General features: G+C 56.9%; 1 protein-coding gene across 2 annotated transcripts in view; it reads right to left on the bottom strand.

The window, feature by feature from the left end:
- PIK3AP1 (phosphoinositide-3-kinase adaptor protein 1) overlaps nucleotides 1–26,115 on the bottom strand; it is a 58,043-nt gene that overhangs the window by 26,918 nt on the left and 5,010 nt on the right. The window contains exon 2 of one of the 2 annotated variants that reach the window (XM_075934528.1): nucleotides 24,143–24,559. In XM_075934528.1, the coding sequence (XP_075790643.1) occupies nucleotides 24,143–24,559 (417 nt within the window). Of the gene's footprint in view, nucleotides 1–5,088; nucleotides 5,725–24,142; nucleotides 24,560–26,115 lie in introns of those variants that run through there. The other variant, XM_025181287.2, reaches the window with a different exon arrangement.

Raw genomic sequence — 26,115 nt, forward strand, 5'->3', positions numbered from 1 at the left:
GGAGGGAGAAGTGGGCCTCCCATGCCACGGGCAGGAGGGGCAAGGAGCCAGCCAGCAGGGCCAGAGTCTCTGGGCCTCCAGGACTAGCCAAGGGGTGGCTAGAGGAATTTCGTTCACAGGCCTCTCACCTACGACTAGGACTTGGGTCCCACCACAACAGAGAGAAGTCACTACAGTACCTTCCCCAGCCAAAACCTACTCCCCAAGCTGCCATGACGGCAGGGACATTGGAGTTTTGTTTAGCTGGTTCTTGGTATTCTTACAACAATAAAAGCCCTGGCTCAAAGTTTCTGAAACGACTAGTTTCTGGCATGGCTTTGGGAAAATAGTAATGCTTTCTAAATGACTGCTTTCTTATTGAAATCGTTTCGTTTAAAACGTCCATGTGGCTAGTTCTTCTAACTAATTAAAAGTGTAAGTTGAGATGTTTACAAAAAAAGATAAGACGCCCACCACGGAAAATCTCAACAATCTACCAATAACTTGCTAGAGATTGTACCAGCTAGAAAGTTTTAAAAGCTCAGCAAAGCCGACGTCAGACAAGCCCCCTGCCTCGCACGCATCCTCCCGGTGAGCATACCAAACTCAAACAGCATTGGTAAGCCAGCTGCCCAGGAGACATTTCCAGAGGCCGGGGGATACAGTGAACTTCCTTAAGCCAGGAGAGTTTGAAGTGACTTATCAGGGCTCCATTAGGAGCTCAAGTCTCCACTGATTTCAAATGCTACATCCTTGGAATAGGGGCTGACTTTTTGTTCTGTTTGTCCATCTCCTAGCATGGTAGACTCCCCCCGCCCCCCATGCCTTATGAGAACTGGCTTGTGAATGAACATGCGGAACTCAAAGATGCTTTAGACAAAATTCCTCATGTAACCTATCGGTTTTGTAGACGCAATCTGCTGGATCTGCATCTCCCATTTTTGTGCAGGTCTCATTCTTGGCTGCGAAGTTGGACTATGAAACGGGGGTCTGTTTATAGTACTAAACGTGTCAATGAGGGCCATCACTCACAGCCCGGAAACCTGATGGCTTAGTGATCAACTGCACAACTGGTGAATAGCCTTGTTTGTCCTGTAATGGCCCTAGGAAGACCTGCCATCATGCCACCTGGCACTGGAATCCATTTTGAACCTGGCATTTTTCCCTGGGGGTGGGGAATGCAAAATCAAGGATTCCCACTCTGGGGAAAGGTCTCTTTAAGTAATGGGACACAGACAACCTTTGTCTTCAGCTGGCCCAGCATAACAGGAAACAAAGAACTCTGAAGAAGCTGTAAAAGATCAACTCTGATTTAAACCTTTTACCTGAATAAGAACAGCTGTTTAGGGCAAGAATTTGCATGTAACTAGTTTCGTAGTGGATGAGAACTGGTTAAGCATTGGTTGTTTATTCTAATTTGGTACTTTACTTTGATCTGACTGTTTTCTCTTGCAACCACTTAAACCCTACATTTTATACTTAATAAAAACGTTTTTGTTTCTTATCAGGTCCAGGGTAAATAATTGCCAACCACTGCGCATCTCTCTCTTTCATTGACAAAGGAACTAACTTTATGAGCTTTCTGTGTGTCAAACTTTTACACAGAGCGACAAGGATTTGTTTGGGAGTTGGATCCCTTTGGGGGTCGGTTTCCTGGGTGCTACACCCTTAAAGTGGAGCCCTCTTGGAGTTCGGTGTCAGTGCTGCTCTGTGGGGGGATGGTACCCCAAATCTGCGACTTGTCTGAAGGAGACCAGGGGATCTAGCTGTGACGTAGTGGGGGTGCTGTCTGCTCTGTAACCCAGTGTCCCCCTGTGCTGTGCTGTGTGATTCCCACTGACTCACCCACATGTGTATTAGCCCGGACACCTGATAACAAGGCTCCTTCCCCAGGGGAGAGACAAAGGAAGGGAGGGGAGACGAACTCCTGGTTTGGGGGCAGGGTCTGGGAGTGAGGAGTCTTGGGCTGGAACCAGGAAGGAAACAGACTAAGGAGGGGGCTGGAATCTAGGGACCCATCTCAAGGGGGCTGAGGCATCCTGGCCCAGACTCCTGTAGACACATCACGTCTATGCTGTGCTGTATCTGGAGAAGCAATAAACCCCTCCCTGTTCTACTGCCTGGCGGAGCCTGTTCTTGCTGTTACGGGGCTGCAGGATAGAAGGACCCCGACTCGCTGTCACACCGGCCCAGCAGGACAGGGTGGCGAGGAGTCCCACAGAGCAGGAACGCAGGTGTCAGTAGCACAATCAACACACCTGGGGACAATCCTAAGGGGACTTTTGTGATTTCACCCCCGCACAAGACAATAAAAAACAAGAAGTGACCTGGGCAGGAACTGAGCCTAGAGTTTTGCCTCGTACGTGTGGCTGCCAAAAGCACCCAAGTGTGGCGGTCAGGATAACCTTGTGAATGCATTGTATTGAAACAGCAGTTCTGGTTTGAAGGGACAGATAACAAGGCTCTTTCCCCAGGGAAAACATCATGGGGGAAAAAAGGACAATGTGCCCGCCGACCTGCACTCGTGGATGTGGCCTACCTGTTTGCACCAGAGCGGTCACATTGAAGTCCAAGTGCCTGGCCACGTGAGTGTAAGGACCTGCCTGCCGAAGTGCTTGTGTGTTGGAACAGAGTCTCTGCCATCCGGTAGGTTGGCAAAGCTCAAAGAAAAGGAACCTGACCCACAGCGGCATTTGAAAAGCCAGCCTGTGTGATACAGCTACAACATTTTAGTCTCAGGTTACACTAGCCTCCCTTTTCAGATCTGTGGGCTTGGTTGTTTTATCCATGTACCTCGGCTGGAGGCTTTGTAAATGATTCAAACCAGGGCTGTAACATGCCTTAATTTAAAAGTCACTCTGCCCTCTTTTGGGTGCCCACGTGGGACCTCGCGGTCCGAGGCGCTAACATCTCATCCACGTCTTCTGGAGTCGCGGGGGCTCAGATCCTCCAAAAGATCAGGCCCCGGCGCATCGAAGTGAGCGCCTGCGAATACAAGCCATTGGGGAGACCAACTCCCACCACCGCTGTTTTCTGTGTCCTTCTGTGCACGTCTGATGGAACTGACCCTGACAGAAGCATGTTCAGACAAATGAGACCGATGGAAATAGCTACCGACCTTCTGCAACACGCCCCTCCATCCGTCTTTTATGTGGACAAAGGAAAAAAAGTCAGAGAGCGGAGGAGGCCCTGGTATGTGGAACTGGGGTGTTGGGAGTGAACCGTAAGCTGAGCCCTTGCAAGACTCACACGGAAGCCTGCAGGAACCGCACGAAAGTGCCGGCTGGATAGCGTCAGTCATTGGAGACTGTGGGCAGAGAACAGTGGCCGTGTGAGCAGGAAGACAAGTGCTGAGGAGAGCTAGCGGAGGCGGGAGCTGCCGGGATATTTCGGAAGAGGCAGGGAAGGGAGGAACACGGTGGAGCTGGGGGTGTGGGAAGCCAAAGTTAGGGGGAAAAGGCTGAACAGCGTTTGGATTTTCTCCCCGAATATTCAGTCTCACGAGAACAGGAGTGAAGGAAGCAAAGGGAAGAGGAGTCAGGGCCCAGGCCTAGTGGAAAGAGAAGAGGCCAGGGTAGAGGACAGACACTACTGCATCAAGGAGGGAACAGCAGAGAAGGCTCAGCCCAACACGTGTTCTTGAAGAAATGGAGCCACAGCGCAATATGGCCATCTGAGACCCTCCTCCATGCCCTGTGGTTGGGGTCATCCTCTTGACACTCTGAGTCAGGAAAGCTGTGGAGAAATTGGAGAAGGTCCAGAGAAGAGCAACAAGAACGACCAAAGGTCTAGAGAACATGAGCGATGAGGGAAGACTGAGAGAATTGGGCTTGTTTCGTTTGGAAAGGAGAAGACTGGGAGAGGACATGAGAGCGGTTTTCAGGTACCTAAAAGAGTGTTCCAAGGAAGAGGGAGAAAAATTGTTCTCCTTGGCCTTTGAGGACAGGACAAGCAGCAAGAGGCTTAAACTGCAGCAAGGGGGGGTTGAGGTTGGACATTAGGAAAAACTCCCTACCTGTCCGGGTGGTGAAGATGCCTAGGGAGGTGGTGGAATCTCTGTTGTTGGAAATTTCGAAGAGCGGGTTAGACACACGCCTGTCCGGGGTGGTCTAATGCTTAGTCCTGCCTTGCGTGCAGGGGACCGGCCTAGCAGACCTCGCGAGGCCCCTTCCAGTTCTGTGCTCCTGTGAACGGAGCGGTCGGGCCAACAGCGTGTCTGGGACTGGTTACAGCTTCTGAACGGTTTGGCTTGTGCTCAGAGCCCTAGTCCTGCCGACTGCCCGGAGGCTGTGGACACGGAGCCCTAGCAGGGTGAAAGCGGAGTGAGCCACATTAACCAGTCGCGGGATTAACGGCTGAGGGAGCAGCCGGGGCAGGCGGCGACTTTGGCTGTGAATTCCTCACCAGCTCCTTCATTCCGAAACGTCTGAGCCCGGCCTGGCCAACGCAGCGGGGCCACACGGAGGGGGCCACACCGAGCGACTGAGCCCCCCCGGCACTGAGACCTGGACCGACCCGCACGAGCGCATAGCCCAGTTTGCTCTCCCTGGCAGGACGCAGGCCCAAAGGGACCGGCAGAATCAGCCTCCCCACGTTGTGCAGGCACCCGCCAGTGACCCTCTCGTGATCTCTAGTGCCAAACTCCAGGTGAGAGACCCCATCTGAGAGGGCCTGATCCCGGGGCAGCAGGGCGCAACCTGACCTGAGTTTTCTCGGTCAGTAACGAGTGCGGTCAGCCACTCCCTGGAGAAACACGGATCCCGGTCGGACAGGGAAGGGTCCTTCCTGCCCCAAAGCAGCCCCACACCAGGGTGCCGCAGGGCTCGTGAGCACAGCAGCCGGGCAGAGTCCCTGACCCTGGCTGCGCCCCGTCGAAGGGTGGACAGCCCAGCAGTGCGAGGAGCCGCATGGCAGAGAGCAACTCCAGGCAGGTCTCTCCTGGGCCGGCCACGCCCTCCACGCTCAGAGGCATGGCCGGCCGGGCGGCTGGATTTCACCCTGCACCTGTCACGCCCACTCCAAGCCCTGAGAAGAACTTAGGCCGGCCACCTGCTCGGCAGCTTGCTAGAAATACAAGCCAATGGGAAGCAGGGAGTTATTTTAACGTACTGAGTGTTGTTACGCGCAGCGCACACATCCGGCCTGTCATCCATTTCCTCCCGACTGCTGACTTGATCTGCCTGGAGCGGACAGCTGCGGTTTCCTCGTGCTTCGCTCTTCCACCACAAGGCATGTGAGAGTCAGCAACTTCTCCAGGGCACCTCTCAGCCTCTGGATAGGAATCTGCACTGGGCAGCCCGGCAGAGCTGAGTCATCTATCCGCTTAGCTTGCACCCTTACGGGTCATCTGTGGACAACCCCTGCCTACGGATCGGCACCTCCGCGTGGACCCCAAGTCCAGCGCTCACTGGGCACGCTCAGCTGCAGTTGTGAAATCCTGGAAGCAGCAAGGGACTTAGGCAGCATTCCAGCTGGGAAAGCGAGGCCCGGGTCCCCCTTGGACATGAGGCAAGGCCGCAGCCGCCTCACCCAAGGGAGCTGAGCGTGGTTCAGGCTCACACCACGTTGCTGCCCTGTTGGGGGAAGCGGAAGCATTGCGGCAGCTGGTGCATTTGACCTGCAGGGGTGGGATAAGAAAGTACCATGTGATGAGAGGAGCAACTCTGGAGAGAGACCAAAGAAGCCCAGGAGGAGAGAGCAGAGAAGCCCAGTATGATGTGCCAGTCTGGGAGGGATTCAGAACCACACACACACACACACACACACACACACACACACACACACACACACACACACACACACACACACACACACACACACACACACACGGATTGGAAGATCATTTTGATCTCGCAGGTGAGATAAGTGGTTACCCACTAGGGTTGCCAGATGGTTTAACCAAAAATACCGAACACACTCACACCCAAAAAACCAAAAAAAACAAACCACCGGGGAGAAAATTCTGTTGGGGGGGGGAGGGGAGATCAAAGTTATTGAGCAAAAAAAAAATTAAAAATTGAAAGAAACAGCATGGCCCTTTTAGGAAACGCTTTTGAGGCTTTTCGGCCTGACCAGGCTGCTGGCGGCCGTCCGCCATCTTGTCTTCCTGCTCTGGGCCAGACAGCTCCCCAGCAGAACCCGGTAAGCACTCGGGATTTTCGCCTGCTGGCCGGGGAAAAAAAATCAGAACATACCGGACATTTTAGGTGTCTGCTACTTTCTGAATTTTTTTTACTGGACAGGAGGTGAAAGTACTGGACTGACCAGGTCAAACCGGACACCTGGCACCCTATTACCCACAGCTGGTTCATACACACGTGGAGGGTCTCCAGTTAAACACGTGCCACGCCCTCATGAGGCAGCCCTTGGCAAGCGGGCAAGCTGGGCACAGAAGCAGTATCTCCAGTGAGCCTTCCTTGCACTTCCTATCACTGGGAGGGGTTGCACGTGCTCTGGAGGACAGGGTCATAATTCAAAATGATCTGGACAAACTAGAGAAATGGTCTGAGGTAAACAGGAAGAAGTTTAATAAAGAGAAATGCAAAGTGCTCCACTTAGGACGGAACAATCAGTTTCACACACACACAGAATGGGAAGCGACGGTCTGGGAAGGAGTACGGCAGAAAGGGATCTGGGGGTTATAGTGGACCACAAGCTAAATATGCGTCAACAGCGTGATGCTGTTGCAAAAAAAGCAAACGTGATTCTGGGATGCATTCACAGGAGCATTATGAGCAAGACTCGAGAAGTCGTTCTTCCGCTCTACTCTGCGCTGGTTAGGCCTCAGTGGGAGTATTGTGTCCAGTTCTGGGCACCGCATTTCAAGAAGGATCTGGAGAAATTGGAGAGGGTCCAGAGAAGAGCAACAAGAAAGATGAAAGGTCTAGAGAACATGAGCTATGAAGGAAGGCTGAAAGAATTGGGTTTGTTTAGTTTACAAAAGAGAAGATTGAGGGGGGACATGAGAGCCGTTTTCAGGTATCTAAAAGGGTGTCATGAGGAGGAGGGAGAAAAATTGTTCATCTTGGCCTCTGAGGACAGAACAAGAAGCAATGGGCTTAAACTGCAGCAAGGGAGGTTTAGATTGGACATTAGGAAAAAGTTCCTACCTGTCAGGGTGGTCAAACACTGGAATAAATTGCCCAGGGAGGTTGTGGAATCCCCATCTCTGGAGATATTGAAGAGCAGGTTGGACAGACGCCTGTCAGAGATGCTCTAGACGGTGCTTGGTCCTGCCATGAGGGCGGGCGGCTGGACTCGATGACTCTCGAGGTCCCTTCCAGTCCTAGTGTTCTGTGATTCTATGATCGCTGCTCCCACCACCGAAATGCCACACGGGATGTCGGGGGGAGGGGGGGAGGTCTGGCACGAACATGTCGCCGGCCTGCTCTGTGCTCTTGCGGCCGTAACAGCGAGGCATTTCTGAGAAACACGCCAGTGCAGAAGACACCACCAGAGACAAAATAGCCTCGATACAAGAGATTCTGACTTGGCAGCCAGGGGATACCACCCACCTTAGCTCCCTTGTGTTCTTGTAGCCACGAGCCCCCCTATTCAGGGCAAACAGGAGTCCAAACGCAGAACATGCCCCTGGCCTTCACCCTGGCAATGCAGGACTGACACCAGCTTGTCGTCCTGAGGCCCACGGGCAGCCATTTCTCCCTCGGCCTGCCCTGCCCTGCCTCATCCCCATCCTGTGGGACGTTCCTTATACTCATGGGCATTCCTTCCCTGCAGGCGGTAGCAGGCTCCGGAGCTACCATCCCCCCCATCGGGAACGGGGCAAGCGTAACGCTGACAGACCCTGGCCATCGGGGGGCAGAATCGAACCGGGGCCCTCTGGAGTCTAGCGCCTGAGCTTCTACAGCTGGGCCAACAGCTAAGGCTGTAGAGCAGACTCATTGTTCTCTCTGCAAGTGGCCTCAACAGGGACAGACCACCACACCCAGGAGGTGTGTGGGTCACACAAGCCCCCTAAAAGTGGGGGGGCTACCTGCCCCCCATCCTCCAAGGCCCCTTCCCCAAACCATCTGCTTCCCCCCGAGCCCCCATGCCTTCCCATTCCCCAAAGCCCTGCTCCTGTGCTGCCTCTTCCCCCCAAGACCCTGCCGCCCCACTGCCCCCTCTCCCCCCACCCTTCACTCCCCCTCCCAGCCTGTGAAAAGTGGGAGGGCAGCCTGTGCACTTTCACAAGGGGTGAAGCCAGGGCCCCTTCCCCCACCTGCTCTGGCCCCCTTGCCCTCAGTCCCACCGAACTGTCCCCCCCTCCTTCGTGCAAGGAGATTCTACACCCCCGTTGCACGAGAGTCCCACACCCAGCGCTCCTGCCAGCCTGTGGTCTGACTGACTTGCAAGCTCACACGAGCGCTGTGTCCGTGGAGGCCGCCTTGCTGCAGAGTTCTATCTTCAGGGTCAGCGCCTCACCCGCACCCCAACTCCACCTGGCTGGGACACATCTGCGTTTGTCGCACGTAGGGGAACCACCCTGATATCACCCCGGAGAACTGAGTCAGAGGCCACAAGAACGCCCCTCTGCCCAGCCCCGTTCCCCATCTTCCTCCGGCCTTGCCCGCACATCCCCCTGCAACCTGTTCATGACACTCCCTCGTGTCCGGCCTGCAAGGCGCCGAGACCCCCCCCTTGCTTGTTCTGCACAGAGGACGTGGGACGGCTCGGCAGGCTGGGTCTATTCCAGTTGCGCTTTTCCTGGGTTTCGCTTTCGTTTCTTGCTTCTCAGAACTGGTGCTTCCTTTCGCACTGAGGTGACCACTGGGTTGCTAACATGGCTGCTGACAGAACCAACCTCCACTCCTTTCTTCCGTGGGAGCTCAGCCGCGTTGAGCTTGGTAAATAAGCATCTAGCTACTCAGGCAGTTGGTGCAGGTTGTGGGGGAAGCCCTTTGGACCCCAAAAGAAGGCGATTCTTTTCCTCGCTTCTATCGTTGGCCCTTTGGAAATGGCATGGCGAGGGAAAGAAGGCCTCCTTGTCAGCAGACTGCGTGACCTACTGCAGTCTGTTAAAAATTAACCCGGCTTCACTTTCCCAAGGATGGACATTCCCCCGCACGCTGCTTCCACCTTGCACACACAGAGAGGGGCAGAGCTGGCGCTCCGAACAAGGGAGGCTGTTTGCACTGGAATGACACGGCGCTCCGGGTTACTGGCAATGAAACGAAACGCACCACTGGGATGAGGAAGAGGGCTTTAAAAAGGTGCGTTGGGAGGAAGTTGGAGAATTCCCCAGACCAGGGACAGCAACAAAAAGCCGCTGAAAAGCAACAAGGTGTAGGGAGCGGGGAAGAGAAAGCGAGGAAGAAAATGCAGGGCCACACCAGGGGCCAGAAGAGCTCTGAGGAGGGGCTTGGGGGTTCAGACAGATATAAATCCATCGCTCTCAGGACCCAGGGAAAAAGACAAGTCTGCACCCAAAGCGAGCGTGGAAACCGCGTCAGGCGTCTGCCCCACAACACCGGCCTCTCCCCCCTCCACACAGCGTACAGTCTGAACACACACCGGTCTCTGTCAGCCAAACCAAGGGGGGGGGGACGTTAACCTCCTCAGGAGCTGGAGTAAGCCAGTGACTCGATCCACCTCACAGACCCTTTCACTGCGGCGGGGAAAGGCTCCGGGAGCACCAAGGAAGCCGCTAAAAACGGCCGTGCCCCCCACCCGCATGCCAGGTCTCACCGTCGGCACGGCCCCAGCTGGGCACGCAGGGTCTGTCCCCGCCGCAGCACCCCAACCGCCGAGGAGCAAAGACTCGGCAAGCGAGTCTCCCGCACAGGCACGGTGACAGCTCACGTTCCCGCTAAGCCGTGCGGCCACGAGCAGCCTCTCAAGGGACACGCTCGGGGCTGTGGTGAGAGGGGCCTCTCCCCCGGCCCCACCCCGGGCTGCTGCAGCTGGGAGAGGTGAGAGCGCGCTGGGGGGGTCCTCTCCCCCCACCGGAGCCCCCGGGCAGCCAGCACCCTAAACCCTCATACCCGGCCCCACCCAGAGCCCGCACCCCCACGCTCCAAACCCATACCTCAGCCCCCTCCTGCACGCTGAACCCCTCACTGCTGGCCCCACCCAGAGCCAGCACCCCCACGCTTCAACCCCATACCTCAGCCCCCTCCTGCACGCTGAACCCCTCACTGCCGGCCCCACCCAGAGCCAGCACCCCCACGCTCCAACCCCATACCTCAGCCCCCTCCTGCACGCAGAACCCCTCACTGCCAGCCCCAGAGCCAGCACCCCCACGCTCCAAACCCATCCCTCAGCCCCCTCCTGCACGCAGAACCCCTCACTGCCGGCCCCACCCAGAGCCAGCACCCCCACGCTCCAAACCCATCCCTCAGCCCCCTCCTGCACGCTGAACCCCTCACTGCCGGCCCCACCCAGAGCCCGCACCCCCACGCTCCAAACCCATCCCTCAGCCCCCTCCTGCACGCTGAACCCCTCACTGCCGGCCCCACCCAGAGCCAGCACCCCCACGCTCCAAACCCATCCCTCAGCCCCCTCCTGCACGCTGAACCCCTCACTGCCGGCCCCACCCAGAGCCAGCACCCCCACGCTCCAAACCCATCCCTCAGCCCCCTCCTGCACGCTGAACCCCTCACTGCCAGCCCCACCCAGAGCCCGCACCCCCACGCTCCAAACCCATCCCTCAGCCCCCTCCTGCACGCTGAACCCCTCACTGCCAGCCCCACCCAGAGCCAGCACCCCCACGCTCCAAACCCATCCCTCAGCCCCCTCCTGCACGCTGAACCCCTCACTGCCGGCCCCACCCAGAGCCCGCACCCCCACGCTCCAAACCCATCCCTCAGCCCCCTCCTGCACGCTGAACCCCTCACTGCCGGCCCCACCCAGAGCCAGCACCCCCACGCTCCAAACCCATCCCTCAGCCCCCTCCTGCACGCTGAACCCCTCACTGCCAGCCCCACCCAGAGCCCGCACCCCCACGCTCCAAACCCATCCCTCAGCCCCCTCCTGCACGCTGAACCCCTCACTGCCAGCCCCACCCAGAGCCCGCACCCCCACGCTCCAAACCCATCCCTCAGCCCCCTCCTGCACGCTGAACCCCTCACTGCCAGCCCCACCCAGAGCCAGCACCCCCACGCTCCAAACCCATCCCTCAGCCCCCTCCTGCACGCTGAACCCCTCACTGCCGGCCCCACCCAGAGCCCGCACCCCCAGCCGGAGTGGCCGGGGAAGAGGTGCTTCTGGGGCGGATGCAGCTACAGCAGGGCCGGGCTGTCGCCTGCGCTTGGCTTTGTCTACTTCTTTATATCAAAATGGGCTATCGCCACCCCTGCCGTGCCCCAAAGGGCAGGAATGACAGGACAGAAGGCCCCAGCCGGCCGCCTCACTTGCCCAAGAGGTGACACGCACCAGAAAGCACGTGCCTGCCTGGGACTTTTCCCAGTGCTGGAAATAAGTAACAACGGCCACTGATTCACGGCTTCCTATTGAGTAACGAGGTGCAGTAAAGGAACACACTGGCTCCCTCCCGTCCGTAAGAACGTCAGCACTCCCAAAGGGGTCCAGCCCCCTCCCTTCCCCGGAGCTGTGGGTGAACGCACTGGACCCGCCGCGAGCGGCGTCTGCGGTGGAACCGATCCTCTTCGACAAGCAGGTCTCCCTCCCCACCTCACGTCCGTGTCTTGCTCACCTCTTAGCACTGAGGCAGCTGTAGGGTCTAGCCAAATTCTGTACCGCCTGTCCTGCTGCATAGGGGCGACGGGGTGTAAACCCGATCTGGGCTGCAGTCACAGGGGTGCTGTGAGAATGACACGAGAAGCCATTCTCCTGCTCTAGGCCTCCGTTGGAGGATTGGGTCCAGTTCTGGGCACCGCATTTCAGGAAAGATGTGGAGAAATTGGAGAAGATCCAGAGAAGAGCCACACACATGATCAAAGGTCTAGAGCACATGAGCTAGGAGGACAGACTGAAAGAACTGGGCTTGTTTAGTTTACAAAAGAGAAGACTGAGGGGGGACATGAGAGGGGTTTTCAGGTATCTAAAAGGGTGTCATAAGGAGGAGGGAGAAAAATTGTTCTCCTTGGCCTCTGAGGACAGGACAAGACGCAATGGGCTTAAACTGCAGCAAGGGAGGTTTAGGTTGGACATTAGGAAAAAGTTCCTAACTGTCAGGGTGATTAAACACTGGAATAAATTGCCTAGGGGTTGTGGAATCTCCATCACTGGAGATATTGGAGAGCAGGTGGGACAGACACCTGTCAGGGATGGGCTAGATGGTGCTTGGTCTTGCCGTGAGGGCAGGGACTGGACTCTGTGCCTCTCGAGGTCCCTTCCAGTCCTAGTGTTCTAGGCATCTATGATTGTCCACACTGGCCTGAGAAGGTATCTGAGGCCCAATTAACCTATCGGTGACACCCGGAGAAGGAGCCAAGGAGCAGGGACAGGCAGCTCAGCCGGGGTAGAATAGAGGGGTCTATATAAGGCCAGGTAGCTGGCAAGGGAAGGAGGCTCGGGGAGCCAAGCAGCTGTCGTTCCCTAGGGGAAGGGAGGTATGTTGGGAGCAGAGCACAGTCACTCCATGGCTGGGGGAACTGGGAGGCTGACAAACCCAGACTGGGAGGAAGGCAGGAGATGGCTCGGGGGAAAAACAACCAGGCATCGGGGTGCAGATCTTGGCTGCTAATGGAGAGGGCCCCGGTGCTGGAACCAGGAGCAGAGGGCAGGCCTGGGTTTCCGGGGCTGCACCCCAGCATTTCAGGCAGCTCCTGTGTGCCAGGACGCTTCCCGAGTTACGGACCATCTCAAGCACTGCGGTTTGTGTCCACACACGCTCCAGCAATGGCACCAGCCTCCTGCTGTCAGTATAAACTCACTGCCAGCAGGGGAGCCCTACTTCCCATAGTCAGCTTTGTGCACCTGGGGGGGGGGGGTCGATCGTCCACGAGAAGAGCTCTGCCAATCATCCGTCAAGTCCAAGAGTTCTAGTCCTGCCTGCCGGGAGTACAGCTAGACTGGGGGGGGGGGGGAGGGATACCAGAGGTATCCCGAAAAAACTCCGCCGTGTCCAGGGAACACGTTTGCTCTTCCGCTTTTTTGTGCGGAAGTGCAAACACGCTCTTTCGGAAGCCCCTGTATCCCTCCTTCCATAAGGCAGAAGGGGGCTTTCGAAAGAGGGGGGGTTTCTGACATTTGGCCCAATCTAGATGGGCCAAAATTCGGAAAAGCCTCTTCCGACAAAAGGATCGGAAAAAGATACGCAAAATGCGCTCCGCCGTTTGCGTCTCTTTTCCCAATAGATCCTCGCAGCCTAGATGTACCCAGGGCCCATGCGCCTCGGCAAATCTTTTAGCTCAAAATCAGCCTTGGCTGGCTCTGTTCATTCGCCCTACTCCACACGACGCTAACGACCGTCTGTCCTGTGAGCACGTGGGCAGCAAGTGCCCTTTGGGACTCGGTGTTTCTCTGAACTCTCCGGGGGCGGATGGCCTCACTCTGAAACGTGGGCGGGGCGCTCTCTGCTGCTCCTTCCTGCGGGCTGACGCCGTGCCTCGCTCTGCCACCAGCCTTATCTCGCAGCATCTTGTCCAGCCGCCAGGGCCGGTCTCCAGGTGCACAGAACGCTCCGGCTGGGACTCAGCCGGGTTTCTGACTCTCCAGCAAGAGCACCGCTAAGTCCGAGATCGCCTCCAGGAACAGGCTGTGGCTTTTGTGGGCGAGACTAAAAAAAGTAAGAGTTCGCCCAAACCGAATACTTTGACATGCAAATCCTCGCTGCTGCGAACCACGGCAGCCGCAAGATCAGAACAGAGCCACCTAGGGACCGTGGCGCTCTGACGGGAGCAGAGCGCTGCACGGGACGGCAAATTTGGCAGCACGGCTCTTTGTGGCAGGAGCGGCTTCACGGCTGGCGTGCAAGGACTCTCACGGAGGCCGGCGTTCCAGGCACCGCCCCTGCTGGAGCTGGGACAGCAGAAATCACGGCTCCATGGGGCGTTCTGGCCCGGCCGGGCCTTGGCTCAAGGAGCCATGAAGCAAGAACCCGGGAGCCATGAAGCAAGAAATTGGGACCCGTAGGGCTCCTGCAGGCTGAACAGCTGGGAGGGGGGAGCCACCAGCAGCACAGCCCAACGGGAGGTGATCCAACGTAGAACATAAGAACGGCCAGACGGGGTCATAGAATCATAGAATCATAGGACTGGAAGGGACCTCGAGAGGTCATCGAGTCCAGCCCCCCGCCCTCAAGGCAGGACCAAGCTCCGTCTACACCATCCCTGACAGATGTCTATCTAACCTGTTCTTAAATATCTCCAGAGAGGGAGATTCCACCACCTCCCTTGGCAATTTATTCCAATATTTGACCACCCTGACAGTTAGGAATTTTTTCCTAATGTCCAATCTAAACCTCCTCTGCTGCACTTTAAGCCCATTACTCCTTGTCCTGTCCTCAGAAACCAAGAGGAACAAATTTTCGCCTTCCTCCTTGTGACACCCTTTTAGATATTTGAAAACCGCTATCATGTCCCCCCTTAATCTTCTTTTTTCCAAACTAAACAAGCCCAGTTCATGAAGCCTGGCTTCATAGGTCATGTTCTCTAGACCTTTAATCATTCTTGTCGCTCTTCTCTGCACCCTTTCCAATTTCTCCACATCTTTCTTGAAATGTGGCGCCCAGAACTGGACACAGTACTCCAGCTGAGGCCTAACTAGTGCAGAATAGAGCGGCAGAATGACTTCACGAGTTTTGCTTACAACACACCTGTTGATACAACCTAGAATCATATTTGCTTTTTTTGCAACAGCATCACACTGTTGACTCATATTCAACTTGTGGTCCACTATGACCCCTAGATCCCTTTCCGCCATGCTCCTTCCTAGACAGTCGCTTCCCATCTTGTATGTATGGAACTGATTGTTCCTTCCTAAGTGGAGCACTTTGCATTTCTCTTTATTAAACCTCATCCTGTTTACCTCTGACCATTTCTCTAACTTGCTAAGGTCATTTTGAATTATGTTCCTATCCTCCAAAGAAGTCGCAACCCCACCCAGTTTGGTATCATCTGCAAACTTAATAAGAGTACTCTCTATCCCAATATCTACATCATTGATGAAGATATTGAATAGTACGGGTCCCAAAACAGACCCTTGAGGAACTCCACTTGTTATCAGACCAAAGGTCCATCTAGCCCAGTAGCCTGTCTACCGACAGTGGCCAATACCAGGTGCCCCAGAGGGGGTGGACCGAAGACAATGATCAAGCGATTTGTCTCCTGCCATCCCTCTCCAGCCTCTGACAAACAGGCCAGGGGCACCATTTCTACCCCCTGGCTGATAGCCTTTTATGGGCCTCCCCGCTATGAATTTATCTAGCTCTTTTTTAAACTCTGTTAGAGTCCTAGCCTTCACAGCCTCCTCTGGCAAGGAGTTCCACAGGTTGACTGTGCGCTGTGTGAAGAAGAACTTTCTTTTATTTGGTTTAAATCTGCTACCCATTAATTTCATTTGGTGTCCTCTAGTTCTTCTATTATGGGAACAAGTACAACACTTTTCTCTATTCACCCTCTCCACCCCACTCATGATTTTATAGACCTCTATCCTATCCCCCCTCAGTCTCCTCTTTTCTAAACTGAAAAGTCCCAGTCTCTTTAGCCCCTCCTCATATGGGACCCGTTCCAAACCCCTCATCATTTTAGTTTCCCTTTTCTGAACCTTTTCTAAGGCCAAAATATATTTTTTGAGGTGAGGAGGCCACATCTGTGCACAGTAGCATGGCCCCAGAGATGCCTCCTGCCCTTTGGGAGTTCCCAAGATCCCCGGGTCTTAGCATCACCCTGGCTCCTGGTGTCCTCGTGGCCTGGCTCCCCCTAGTTCTTACGTTTTCCCTGTGCTGACTTCACGCCCCATAGACACCCCTGTGCTCATGAGCTACTGTGGCTCTCGCGAGGTGCCGGGAATCTGGGGGCTGGATGTGGCACTTGCTATGCTCTGCAGCAGGTTGCTGGGACCTCACGGAGTCCTGACTGGAGCTAAATCAGGAGCGGGAAGGGGCAGAAATCGAGGTGCTGAGCTAATGGGGGCAAAGGAACATGGGACTCCATCTGGCTGGGGAGCCAAGGACCCCCCGGTTTGCGCCTTGCTGATTTCCAGCCACCACTGCCCCGCGGAGCAGCCTTGCACAGACCCACGGCCGGGTGGAAACATTCTGCCCAGCTCTCGGACTCTCCGCACTCCCCCGGTGCCGGAGCGTGACCAGCATCTGCCGCAGGGTGCCCTTCTTCTGCCCAAGGGGAGCCCTGCGAGTTCTCCTGTTCACCTTCTTTGCTGCCTCATGTTGGCCTGCACGGTGCACAGCTTCGGCCAGGCCCTGGGAACAGAAAGCGGCCACTTCGGGGTCCTGTGGGAACCTGCTTCCACAGTGCGTCCGGCAGGCCAAAGCCGGGAAGTCCTACACAGCGCCACGGAGCCGGAGCGGAGGTGGGTGAAACGTTGTAGAAAGAGAAGGACAAGCACTCTTTACCGGCAGAGGGGACGGACACAACAGCTATTAGAAACTCAGGAACGCCAGCGCACTGTGCTTTAGGTGTTGAGGGGTGTATAAAGGTCAAAGGTCGCTAGCGCACCCCAAGAACAATAATTATGCCCCATAAAAGTATCCTAAAACAAACACTCCCTAATCAATCTGTAGCTAACGAGCTCCTTCCCACCACGACCCAAACAAAGATCGCCTCTTGAAGAGACTTGGCCCATAGCTCCCTGACTCAAGCAACCGAACAGCGATCCTTCACACGCCGCACTCACACCGCGCTAGACGTGTCCAGCAGAGCGACTGTCTCTAGGCACACGTTTTCTGAACTACGATAAGGAAATGATCGCACATATTGGAGAAGGGCAAAGACGAGGCTGATGCGAGGGCGTAAGCCCGGCTGGCTGCGTTCCCATCTCGAACAACACGTGTGCACTGCGAAGAGCTACCCTCGATCATCCATGCGCTTTCAGTTCAGGCAGCGCGTAGCCATAAACCGCAGGCTCTTATGGAAAAAGGCGAAGCCAATTGCCCCGTGACAGTCACTGTCCCAGGAGAGCGGCTTTTTCCAAATGGAGGATGGCCACCGAGAGCGGGTTTCTAGAAGCACATCGGAGAAAAACTATATTTGAGAATTAGCGTGCTTTGCAACGTAGATATGGAGGGACGCGTGCAGTAGCATCACAGCAGGGGCAAAGCTAAGGTTCTTTGAAAGACCTTTTCTGTGCACGCCACCCCCCTTTCAAATAAGGGCATTTGTCCCGTTCCACTTTGAGTTTGGAGTTTCCTCGGTTTCTGACAACTCTTCCATAGCTACATCCCTGTAGAGTTTTCCTGGATAAAATTTTCATAAGGGATTTTACACCCTTAACTCCGACTATCCATGGGGGACCCTCATCATCATCGAACATGTGCAGTCTCTTTTCCCAGCCCTGTGAGGTGAACTTCCCAGGCCTGGCTCAATCCAGCAAATCCACAAATCTCTGGGGCAGCCCAGCCCCCAGGCCACGGCACAGAAGGGTTAAGTGACCTACTCAAGGTCATTCAGGAAGTAGGTTGCAGAGAGTGGAGTTGAACCTAGCTTTCCTAAGACCCAGCCAATGCCTTAGCCCCAAGGCCACCCTTTCTACTATGGGAAAGGGCGGCTCAGAGATGCCCCAGCACTGTGGATACGCATCCAACTGTGCCTTGTAGCTCTCCTCCCAGTGGCAAAGAACAGGTGGAGTTACTGGCCAGCGCCTCCATTCATCTCGGGTGTAAAAGAGCAGGACTGGGATAGCCCTAGATGATCTAAGTTCCATTTTCTAGGGAATAAAGTTAATGCAAGTCCCCGACACGGCCACTTTGCCTGATCCAGACACGCCCTGGTGGGTGGGGACCGGTGCCAAGGAAGGACCAGGAGCTGCCGGCGCGGTGTCAGCGGAAGCGCCGCCGTCTGAAGGGGGAGACAGAGCGTCACCGTCTCAACTGCGTATCCATAAAACCCTGCCCCAGTCCCTGCCCCCTTCCGCGCCCCCCTCCCATCTCAATGCCGTTGCTTTTCCCGCGGCAGCCTCAGGCTGAAAAGCCAGCGGGGTCTTCACGTGACTCAAGAGCCGAGCTCGTGAAAGGGAGCAAGCCGCCACCCGTGCGGACACGCTGGGCCGGCTGCTCTCACGCTCCATTCACAGCTTCACCCACCCAGCGACAGAGAACTCGGGAGGCCTCGCGTTTCCTCACCGGCCTTCCTGCACGTGACAGGCTTCCTGTGGTTTCTGCTGCTTTATCTCCCGCCCACAAGGAAATTGGGCCATTTATAGCCGAGCAGGCGATTTCCTGTCACTTGCGTCTGACGCGGCCTGTAGCTGACGGGACGCTAGCCCACTCGCAGGGCTGGGAGGGCAGGGACCCAGAGCCACACCCGGCAGGGAGACAGATCGTCAGCGCTGCTCCCCAGCCTGCGCCGGGGACACGTTTCCCGCAGCTTTCAAAGGGCGCTAATGCATTTCTGGCCCTGCGGGTGCACCGTGCGGTTCCTTAAAGGCTTTCGCTGGTCCCTTCGCAATCCGCAGCTCCTGCTCACCCACCCCACCCCCCGGGACTTCCTCCCAGCTGCCCCCTTGCATTTTCCCCACTCCTCTGCACCGTGCAAGGCTTCCTCTGAAGCCCCAACTTGCCCCCGCACTTCTTGGGACGAGAGCTCAGCCCCGATCTCCCCGAATCCCCGCGCTCCCCCTCCGCCCCATCCCCCCGCCACGTCTGAAGCGCGCTGCTGGAGATTTCACTGATGTTTAAGCAGCTTTGGGCAGGGGCCGCGCCGGGCCCGGCTGCAGCTGCCTTCCCAGGGTCTGAGCCCTGAGCTGTCCGTGGGCCGCGGAAAGCTTGGTGGAATGAGCTAACTGGATCCACGCGCGGCAAGGAACGAGGACGCGCCAGTTCTCCTTCCGTCAGTGCGGATAAGCCAGGCCATTCTGGCCACACCCAGCACCCTGCTCCCACCGGCCCCTGCCAGGCCGCGTCCATGGCCGCGTGGGTCCAGGCTAGCAGACACGGTGGCGAGTCTTTTACTGGACCAGCGGCTGCAGGAGACAGCCAGCTTCCCAGTTCTCGCGGCCCAGAAGGGCTCCGTGGAGGCGTGTCGCTTTTCAGCCGCGCACATCTGACCCGAACGGCAGCCGGGCAAGCGCTTCCCCTTTTCTGCCCTTCTACAGAACTAGCAGAGCAGCCAAAGCAGCTCGCGGCTTGTGGGGACGGGGCTGGAAGTCTGCTCCGTTGCCCAAGCAGAACAGCTCTCTGGCAGGTGCGGCGCTGCCAGTTCCTTGCCATTGCGAAGCTCTTTATTATAAGTGCCCGGCAACTCCTCACACATCCGCGGTCGACAGCCACCCCAACCTAGCCACCAGCGTTTTCGGTTTTCATGGCATGTCGATGCTGCCACGGCGGGGCTGGGGACGTGGGCAGGTGTGCAAACAGGTGGCAGAGACTTGGGTACCTGTCTTGTGTGCCCATAACAGTCACAACAGCAACTATAGGCCCCAATCAAAATCACAGCCTATGCTTCTAGGGGCGAATAAACCACCCGGCTCTGCCATGGAAAGCTTTCAGTGGGCATAGGAGGATTAAGTGACCCACTCAGGGTCATTCGGAAAGTAGGTTGCAGAGAGTTGAGTGGACCCCGGCTTTCCACCAGGCCACCCTTTCTGTTGGAGAGTGGCATTTAACACGAGGGGGCGTGGACTCCGTGTTTCACGAGGGAAGCTATCAAGTTCTCAAAATGCACTTTAAGTCAATTACCTACTAATTGACTTCAGCTCAACCTCACAGCGGGCCCTATTGTGAAAGTGTGGAATGAACGGAAAGGAAGTTTTTCACCGTTTCACCCAAAGAGGAACTATGTACTGTGTACACCTGGGGACCTCTTCCCTTTTTAAATAAACAGCAGAGCAGCTGGGCTCCTGGTAACTCTCAGGCACCACACGAGAGGGATATTTCTTGCTCTGAAGCAAGCGCACCAGTTGGAATTTGTACCATCAGGAATCCTGCCTGGAGTCCTTCCGAACAGCTCCAAACTCCGTCCCGCACGCTAGAACTCACAGGGGCAGCGTGTCTGTAACTTCCATGTTCAAAGAAGCCCCGTAACGCCAGCTTATCAGACAGCCTACAGCTTGGAGAGAGTCGGGGAGACTTTCTGGCGAGAACTGGTACAAACAAAATACTTGAGCGTTAAAAGTATCTTTTCTTCTGCCAAAATATTTGCCAACGGTCGACTACAGCTGATTGGCACCATATGCCTCTGAGTTCAAAAAAGGCAAGCAAAGAACATATGGGTCATTTTGATTGTGTAAAAAAGTCAAGTAAAACACAATCTGCCTAAAAAAAAAATCTCCCTTAAGATGTACTCAAGGCAGCGGGCAAGTGTCGGGGATTTCGGTACATTCGCCTGTCACACTGAAAGAGGGGCACATGGAGAAAGAGTTACGGTCCCCCTGTACAAGTCAGACTCCACAGGAAGGAATGTATTCGTACAGCAGCTGCTATTCTATGGTTCGACACTCCCACGACGTGATGCTCAAGTTCCCCATTAGAGAATGGGGAATGGAATCGTTTCCCTTGGCACAGGGGCTGGTCCGGACAGGTGTCAAGGGCATTTGGCATTCCCTAGTGGGTTCTCGGTACCTCCGGAGCACCCCACTTCCCGGTGCCAGCCAGGTACCCCACACACTAGACAGAGCTGGCATGTGTCTAAGGACGGCCTCTATATGCCCAGATGATTACGCTAGAACAGGGGCCAATGAAATCCTAGATCCAGCCCATGGCCCTGCCAGAGCCTCCTGCACATCATTCAAAGCAGGTGAGTCCCCACCCCCGGCACAATCTCGCAGCTCCTATTGAGCAGAAACCAGCCAATGGGAGCTGCCTGGGCCATGCTTTCAGCACAGGCAGTGTGCGGGAGCCTCCCCCGCTGAGGGGCGTGCAGCACAGAGAGCATGGGGCCCCTGCAGCTGGACGCTTTGAGCAGCTTAGGGGGGCGTGGCAGGGCGGGAGCCCACCCAAGGCTCCTGCTGGGCTGCTGGCTGGGAGCCATCTAAGGTAAGCGCCTCCCGGCCAAGTCTTCACCTGGCATCTTTCTCCTTCCCCCGCCCCCCAACTCTCTACTCCCCCTCCTGCACCTGTGCCCCAGGTCACTACCCCCACCCTCTGCACCCCCACTCCTGCCCCCCTCCCAGAACCCCTGCCCCAGGTCACAACCCCCTCCTGTACCCCCGTCTCCTAAACTGAGCTCCCTTCTGTACCCAGCCTCCATCCCAAACTCCTACAGCCATGCCCTAGGTCGCAACCCAAATGCCTGCAGCCCCCTACCCTCTGCCCCAGCTCACAAACCCCTCCCGGACCCTGCACCCCTCCTCCAGGTCAGAATCCTCCCGTGCACCCTTCTTCCCTCCCAGACCCTGCACCCCTCCTCCAGGTCAGAACCCTCCCGTGCACCCTTCTCCCCTCCCAGACCCTGCACCCCTCCTCCAGGTCAGAACCCTCCCATGCACCCTTCTCCCCTCCCGGACCCTGCACCCCTCCTCCAGGTCAGAATCCTCCCGTGCACCCTTCTTCCCTCCCAGACCCTGCACCCCTCCTCCAGGTCAGAATCCTCCCGTGCACCCTTCTTCCCTCCCAGACCCTGCACCCCTCCTCCAGGTCAGAATCCTCCCGTGCACCCTTCTCCCCTCCCGGACCCTGCACCCCTCCTCCAGGTCAGAACCCTCCCGTGCACCCTTCTCCCCTCCCGGACCCTGCACCCCTCCTCCAGGTCAGAACCCTCCCGTGCACCCTTCTCCCCTCCCGGACCCTGCACCCCTCCTCCAGGTCAGAATCCTCCCGTGCACCCTTCTCCCCTCCCGGACCCTGCACCCCTCCTCCAGGTCAGAACCCTCCCGTGCACCCTTCTCCCCTCCCAGACCCTGCACCCCTCCTCCAGGTCAGAATCCTCCCATGCACCCTTCTCCCCTCCCAGACCCTGCACCCCTCCTCCAGGTCAGAACCCTCCCGTGCACCCTTCTCCCCTCCCGGACCCTGCACCCCTCCTCCAGGTCAGAATCCTCCCGTGCACCCTTCTCCCCTCCCAGACCCTGCACCCCTCCTCCAGGTCAGAATCCTCCCATGCACCCTTCTCCCCTCCCGGACCCTGCACCCCTCCTCCAGGTCAGAACCCTCCCGTGCACCCTTCTCCCCTCCCGGACCCTGCACCCCTCCTCCAGGTCAGAACCCTCCCGTGCACCCTTCTCCCCTCCCAGACCCTGCACCCCTCCTCCAGGTCAGAACCCTCCCGTGCACCCTTCTCCCCTCCCAGACCCTGGCCCCAATCTTCCGCCCCAGGTCACAACCCCCTCTTCACCCAAACTCCCTCCTAGCCCCCCATCTCCTCCTGCACGCCGGCCCTCTGCGCCAAGTTCCCTTCTGCCACCATCCCTGGCCCCTGGACCACTTACAGAGGCCCCCCCCCCATAAAAAATGACTGCCCACCCCTGCACTAGCGTGAAAGTTCACGTCCAGAGATCCCACTAAAATCTGTAGGTCGCACTCGCCTGACTCGCGCGCCCGTCACCGCAATCCCACCCTGATCGCGCGTGAGCTGCCGCCAAGGACTGGGAGAGGAGGTGGGCTCCCCTGGGCCTCAGGCAGGCAGCCCCCAACCTCCACCCCCGCCCTCACATCCCTCCTTGCACCCGCAGCCTGCACCTCCCCTTCGCCAGGAGCCTAGGGTCCTTCTGCCTCCTTCCCCAGATGTAACCTCTGGGGACAGCCCAAAGCAAGCGAGCTCCGGGGCGTGCGGAGGAGTCAGGAGGATGTCGCAGGCCCCCTGCCCTCCCGCTGGGGATCTCACAGAGGAGCTGTACGGGCCAAGAGGATTAAGAAAGGCGCTTGCGTCCCACAGGAGGGAGTCCCACTGCGCCGGATCAGGTGGCTGGCTGCCACCTCTTCCCTGGCTCCTCGGGGGCTCCCTCGAAAAGCTGGGAGCCAGAGGGCCTCGGGGCAGAACGACGAGAACCAGGCGCTAGCAAAGAGGAAGAGGGAAGTAGGAGTCACTCCTCCCCCTTCCTGGTTGCTTCCGCAGGCAACAGTCCCTAGGAGCTGGATTTATGAAGACGTGTTCCAAGATCTCTGGGCAACGTACAGTAGCGCCAGGGTGCCCACCCTCCGGCCCACGGGCTATACATGAAACGTTTCATAAGGCCCGCAGCCAGCGTTCCCTGCAGCCACCCAGGAGAAGTTCAAATGCCGCCCAGCTGATTAGCAGAACACACACAGCCGGCAGTGTGTTTCCATTGGTGGTGCACATCTACACCCGCCTCGGTGCACAGAGCAAAACTGATTCCACACACGGATGAAAAAAGGTGCCCGCAGCCTGCTTCAACACAACACACTGACAGACGGTGCGTTCGCTTTTTGCGGGCATGTGCGACTTTATACGAGTGTGCAAACAGACAAAAGTGACAACCTGCCTACCTATTTACGCATGAAGTTGAACTTAAAAAATATAGTCAGAAGATTCGGGGGGTAGTCGAGTTATTCTGTCCGGGATAAACTTAAAAAACAACCAATGGTTTGGTAGCACTTGATAGACGAACAAAACACGGAGAGGGCATCATGAGCTTTTAGGGGCACAGCCTACTTCTTCAGATGGCTCCCTCTGAAGTGGGCTGTGCCCACGAAAGCTCACGATGCCCTCTCCGTGTTTTGTTCGTCTATAAAGTGCTACCAGACCAAATGCTGGTTTTTAAAAACCAGGTGACTTGAAAGCTTTTTACGCAATGTAGAAAGTGTTCCCGCACCAGGCGCTGCTCGGGTCTATGCAGCCCTCCTGCACAATGAGGCTGCTGCAGAGTCCGGTGACACATTGACTCCAGTAGTAGGCACAAGAGAACCTCGCAGAACCACCTCCCATTTTTCACGCGCCGGGCTCCGTATCGCGGCGGTGCAAAAGGCACAGAAACGTCCCCGGTGCCTCCCAGGATACAGGCGACCCTCACACCTGAGCAGCTCAGTGGGGCGGAGGAAAAAGGGGCCCTGAAAGCGCCTGGATGTAGAGCGGGCTCCAGGCCTTGCCTTGTTGGTGTATTTCAGAAGCAGGTGCGACCAGCCCCGAGGAGGGATCAGTAGTAACGTGCCCCCCCACCCGAGCCCCAGCCCCCCAGCCAGCCCCCTTACCTTCCGAAAGAGCCTTCCTGACCGCCGCAACGTAAGCATCGGGCTCGTCGTCATAGGAGAGCTCTTGCCACTGGGCCCAGTCCTGGAAGAACCCGGCGTAAGCGTCGCCGTTCTCCACTCCGCAGAGCAGCTTCACCACCTTGTGCGGCGGCCTGAGCGCTTCCTGCAGGCTCCAGAGGACGTGAGGGAGGTGAAAGTTCTGCACCAGCTCGACGGACAGCAGCACCACGATGCATCGGCTGCCGCTGAACCGGGCCAGCTCCTCCCGGGGAACGGCCTCCCCGTGCTCCACCTGGTAGCTCAGGACTCGCTGCTTGCGGACTTGCCGGCAGGAGAGGAAGAGGTTCTGGAGGTACCGAGCCCACTCGCTGGCGTCCCGGGCGTACACGATCAGCACGCCGCATCCCCCGGGGGGCCCTGTGCCGGCGCCAGGAGAAAGCAGAGAGAGGAGTTAGGTGCCGCCTGCGCACTCGGCCGGCCGGCTTTGGGGCAGAGAAGCAAATTCTCTGCTCTTCTCATTTGCGAAGCGCGCGGGGCCTGGTGGGGCGCTAGGAGAGCAGCAGATGCCAAGAGGCATTTGCATTCACCAAGTAGCTGAATTCATACTTGCATTTCCGGTGCTAAAATCTGAGCAGACGCTCCTCCATTCTCTCCAGCCCCCCTCGCCCCTGCAAGGGGGATTTCCAGCCCTCTTGTGAGTGAGATAAGTCACAGGTGGGACTTTTCAGATGTGGGGAGGGGCGGAGGGGGGAAGTGTCTCACGAAAAACAAAAGTCTCCTCTTAGGTGAAAAGTGAAGTCGAATGGACGAGAGGGACCGTGCTGGCGTGTGCGTGTGCCCAGAAGTGACACGCTGTGGTGAAGGAGTCAGCGCTATATATAGCGCCCCCAGAAAAAGAAAGGGCTTTATTGAGACAAGAGGTCTCAAGTCTGATGAGACGCTACCGTGGTCTTCACAGGCCTTTGCTCACTTCTGTGCACCATGGAAACTCTCTGGGAGGCGTGTGCATTTGTGTATGTCTGAAATGAGTCACCTTGGCCCCCCGCGCCTGCAGCATGGGGCCGTAACAGCACTAGAGCCTTTCCCCTGCCAGCCCCGCTTTGATCTCCCCCTTATCTGCCTTCTCCTGAGCCTGGAGCAGGCATCAGCCTCACCAACATTAGCACGCGGCTTCTTGGCCGCACCAAAGCAGCTGTCAGCGTTATGACGAGAGCCTCCTATTCCCCGATTCTCTAGGGCCCACCCCTCTCAGCTAGTCACTACAGAGCTGTGTCGTAAGGGAAGCCTTCAAGGGCGAGCCAGCAGGAACGGACGCAGGGTTACATCCCCCCGTCTAGAGAGATCCTTAGACGTACAAGCCTCCCCATTCACCTCAATGGGGTGTGGACTCCCAAATCTGAGGATTATGAATCAGCTTTCAATGTTAATGTCGGTGCTATTCATTTCAGCTTCTCCTAATCTGCCTTTCCTGGGCTCCCAACCGGCCTCTCTGCGTGCCCAAAACCGCAGCCTACCCACTCCCATCCGGAAAAAAAACAAAACGCTTTTGTAGGAAAACCCGCGACCCTCTCCCGCCTAGTGTAGCCAAGCGGCTGGTCCTCTGGCGACAGCGTAAGGGTGGATTTAGCGGGCAGGTGGCGGCACAAGATAAATGTCCACCTTTCAAGTCATTAATATTAAGTCAGAATGAAGCAGTCTCAAAAGATCCCATTGTGCGTCTGCACCCAGGAGTCCTGCAGTGGAAATTAGATTCAGCTGTTCAAAGGACTCCGGGCCTTCACCGCGGCTTGTGCAACAGGCTGAATGAAGGCAGACAAGTGCCCGGGTCAGCAAGTCCCAGTCATGCAGTGACAAACCTTTTTTTTTTTCCCTACGTCGAAGCTGAGTCTAACCCTTCTGGCTGAAAAAAAGGAGACGTGGCAACACGAGCCAAGTGTAAGTAAGGCAGCGATGGTTCCCTCCTGCATCTGCAG

This window comes from Pelodiscus sinensis, chromosome 8, assembly GCF_049634645.1.
Source record: "Pelodiscus sinensis isolate JC-2024 chromosome 8, ASM4963464v1, whole genome shotgun sequence".
Classification (NCBI taxonomy): Eukaryota; Metazoa; Chordata; order Testudines; family Trionychidae; genus Pelodiscus; species Pelodiscus sinensis.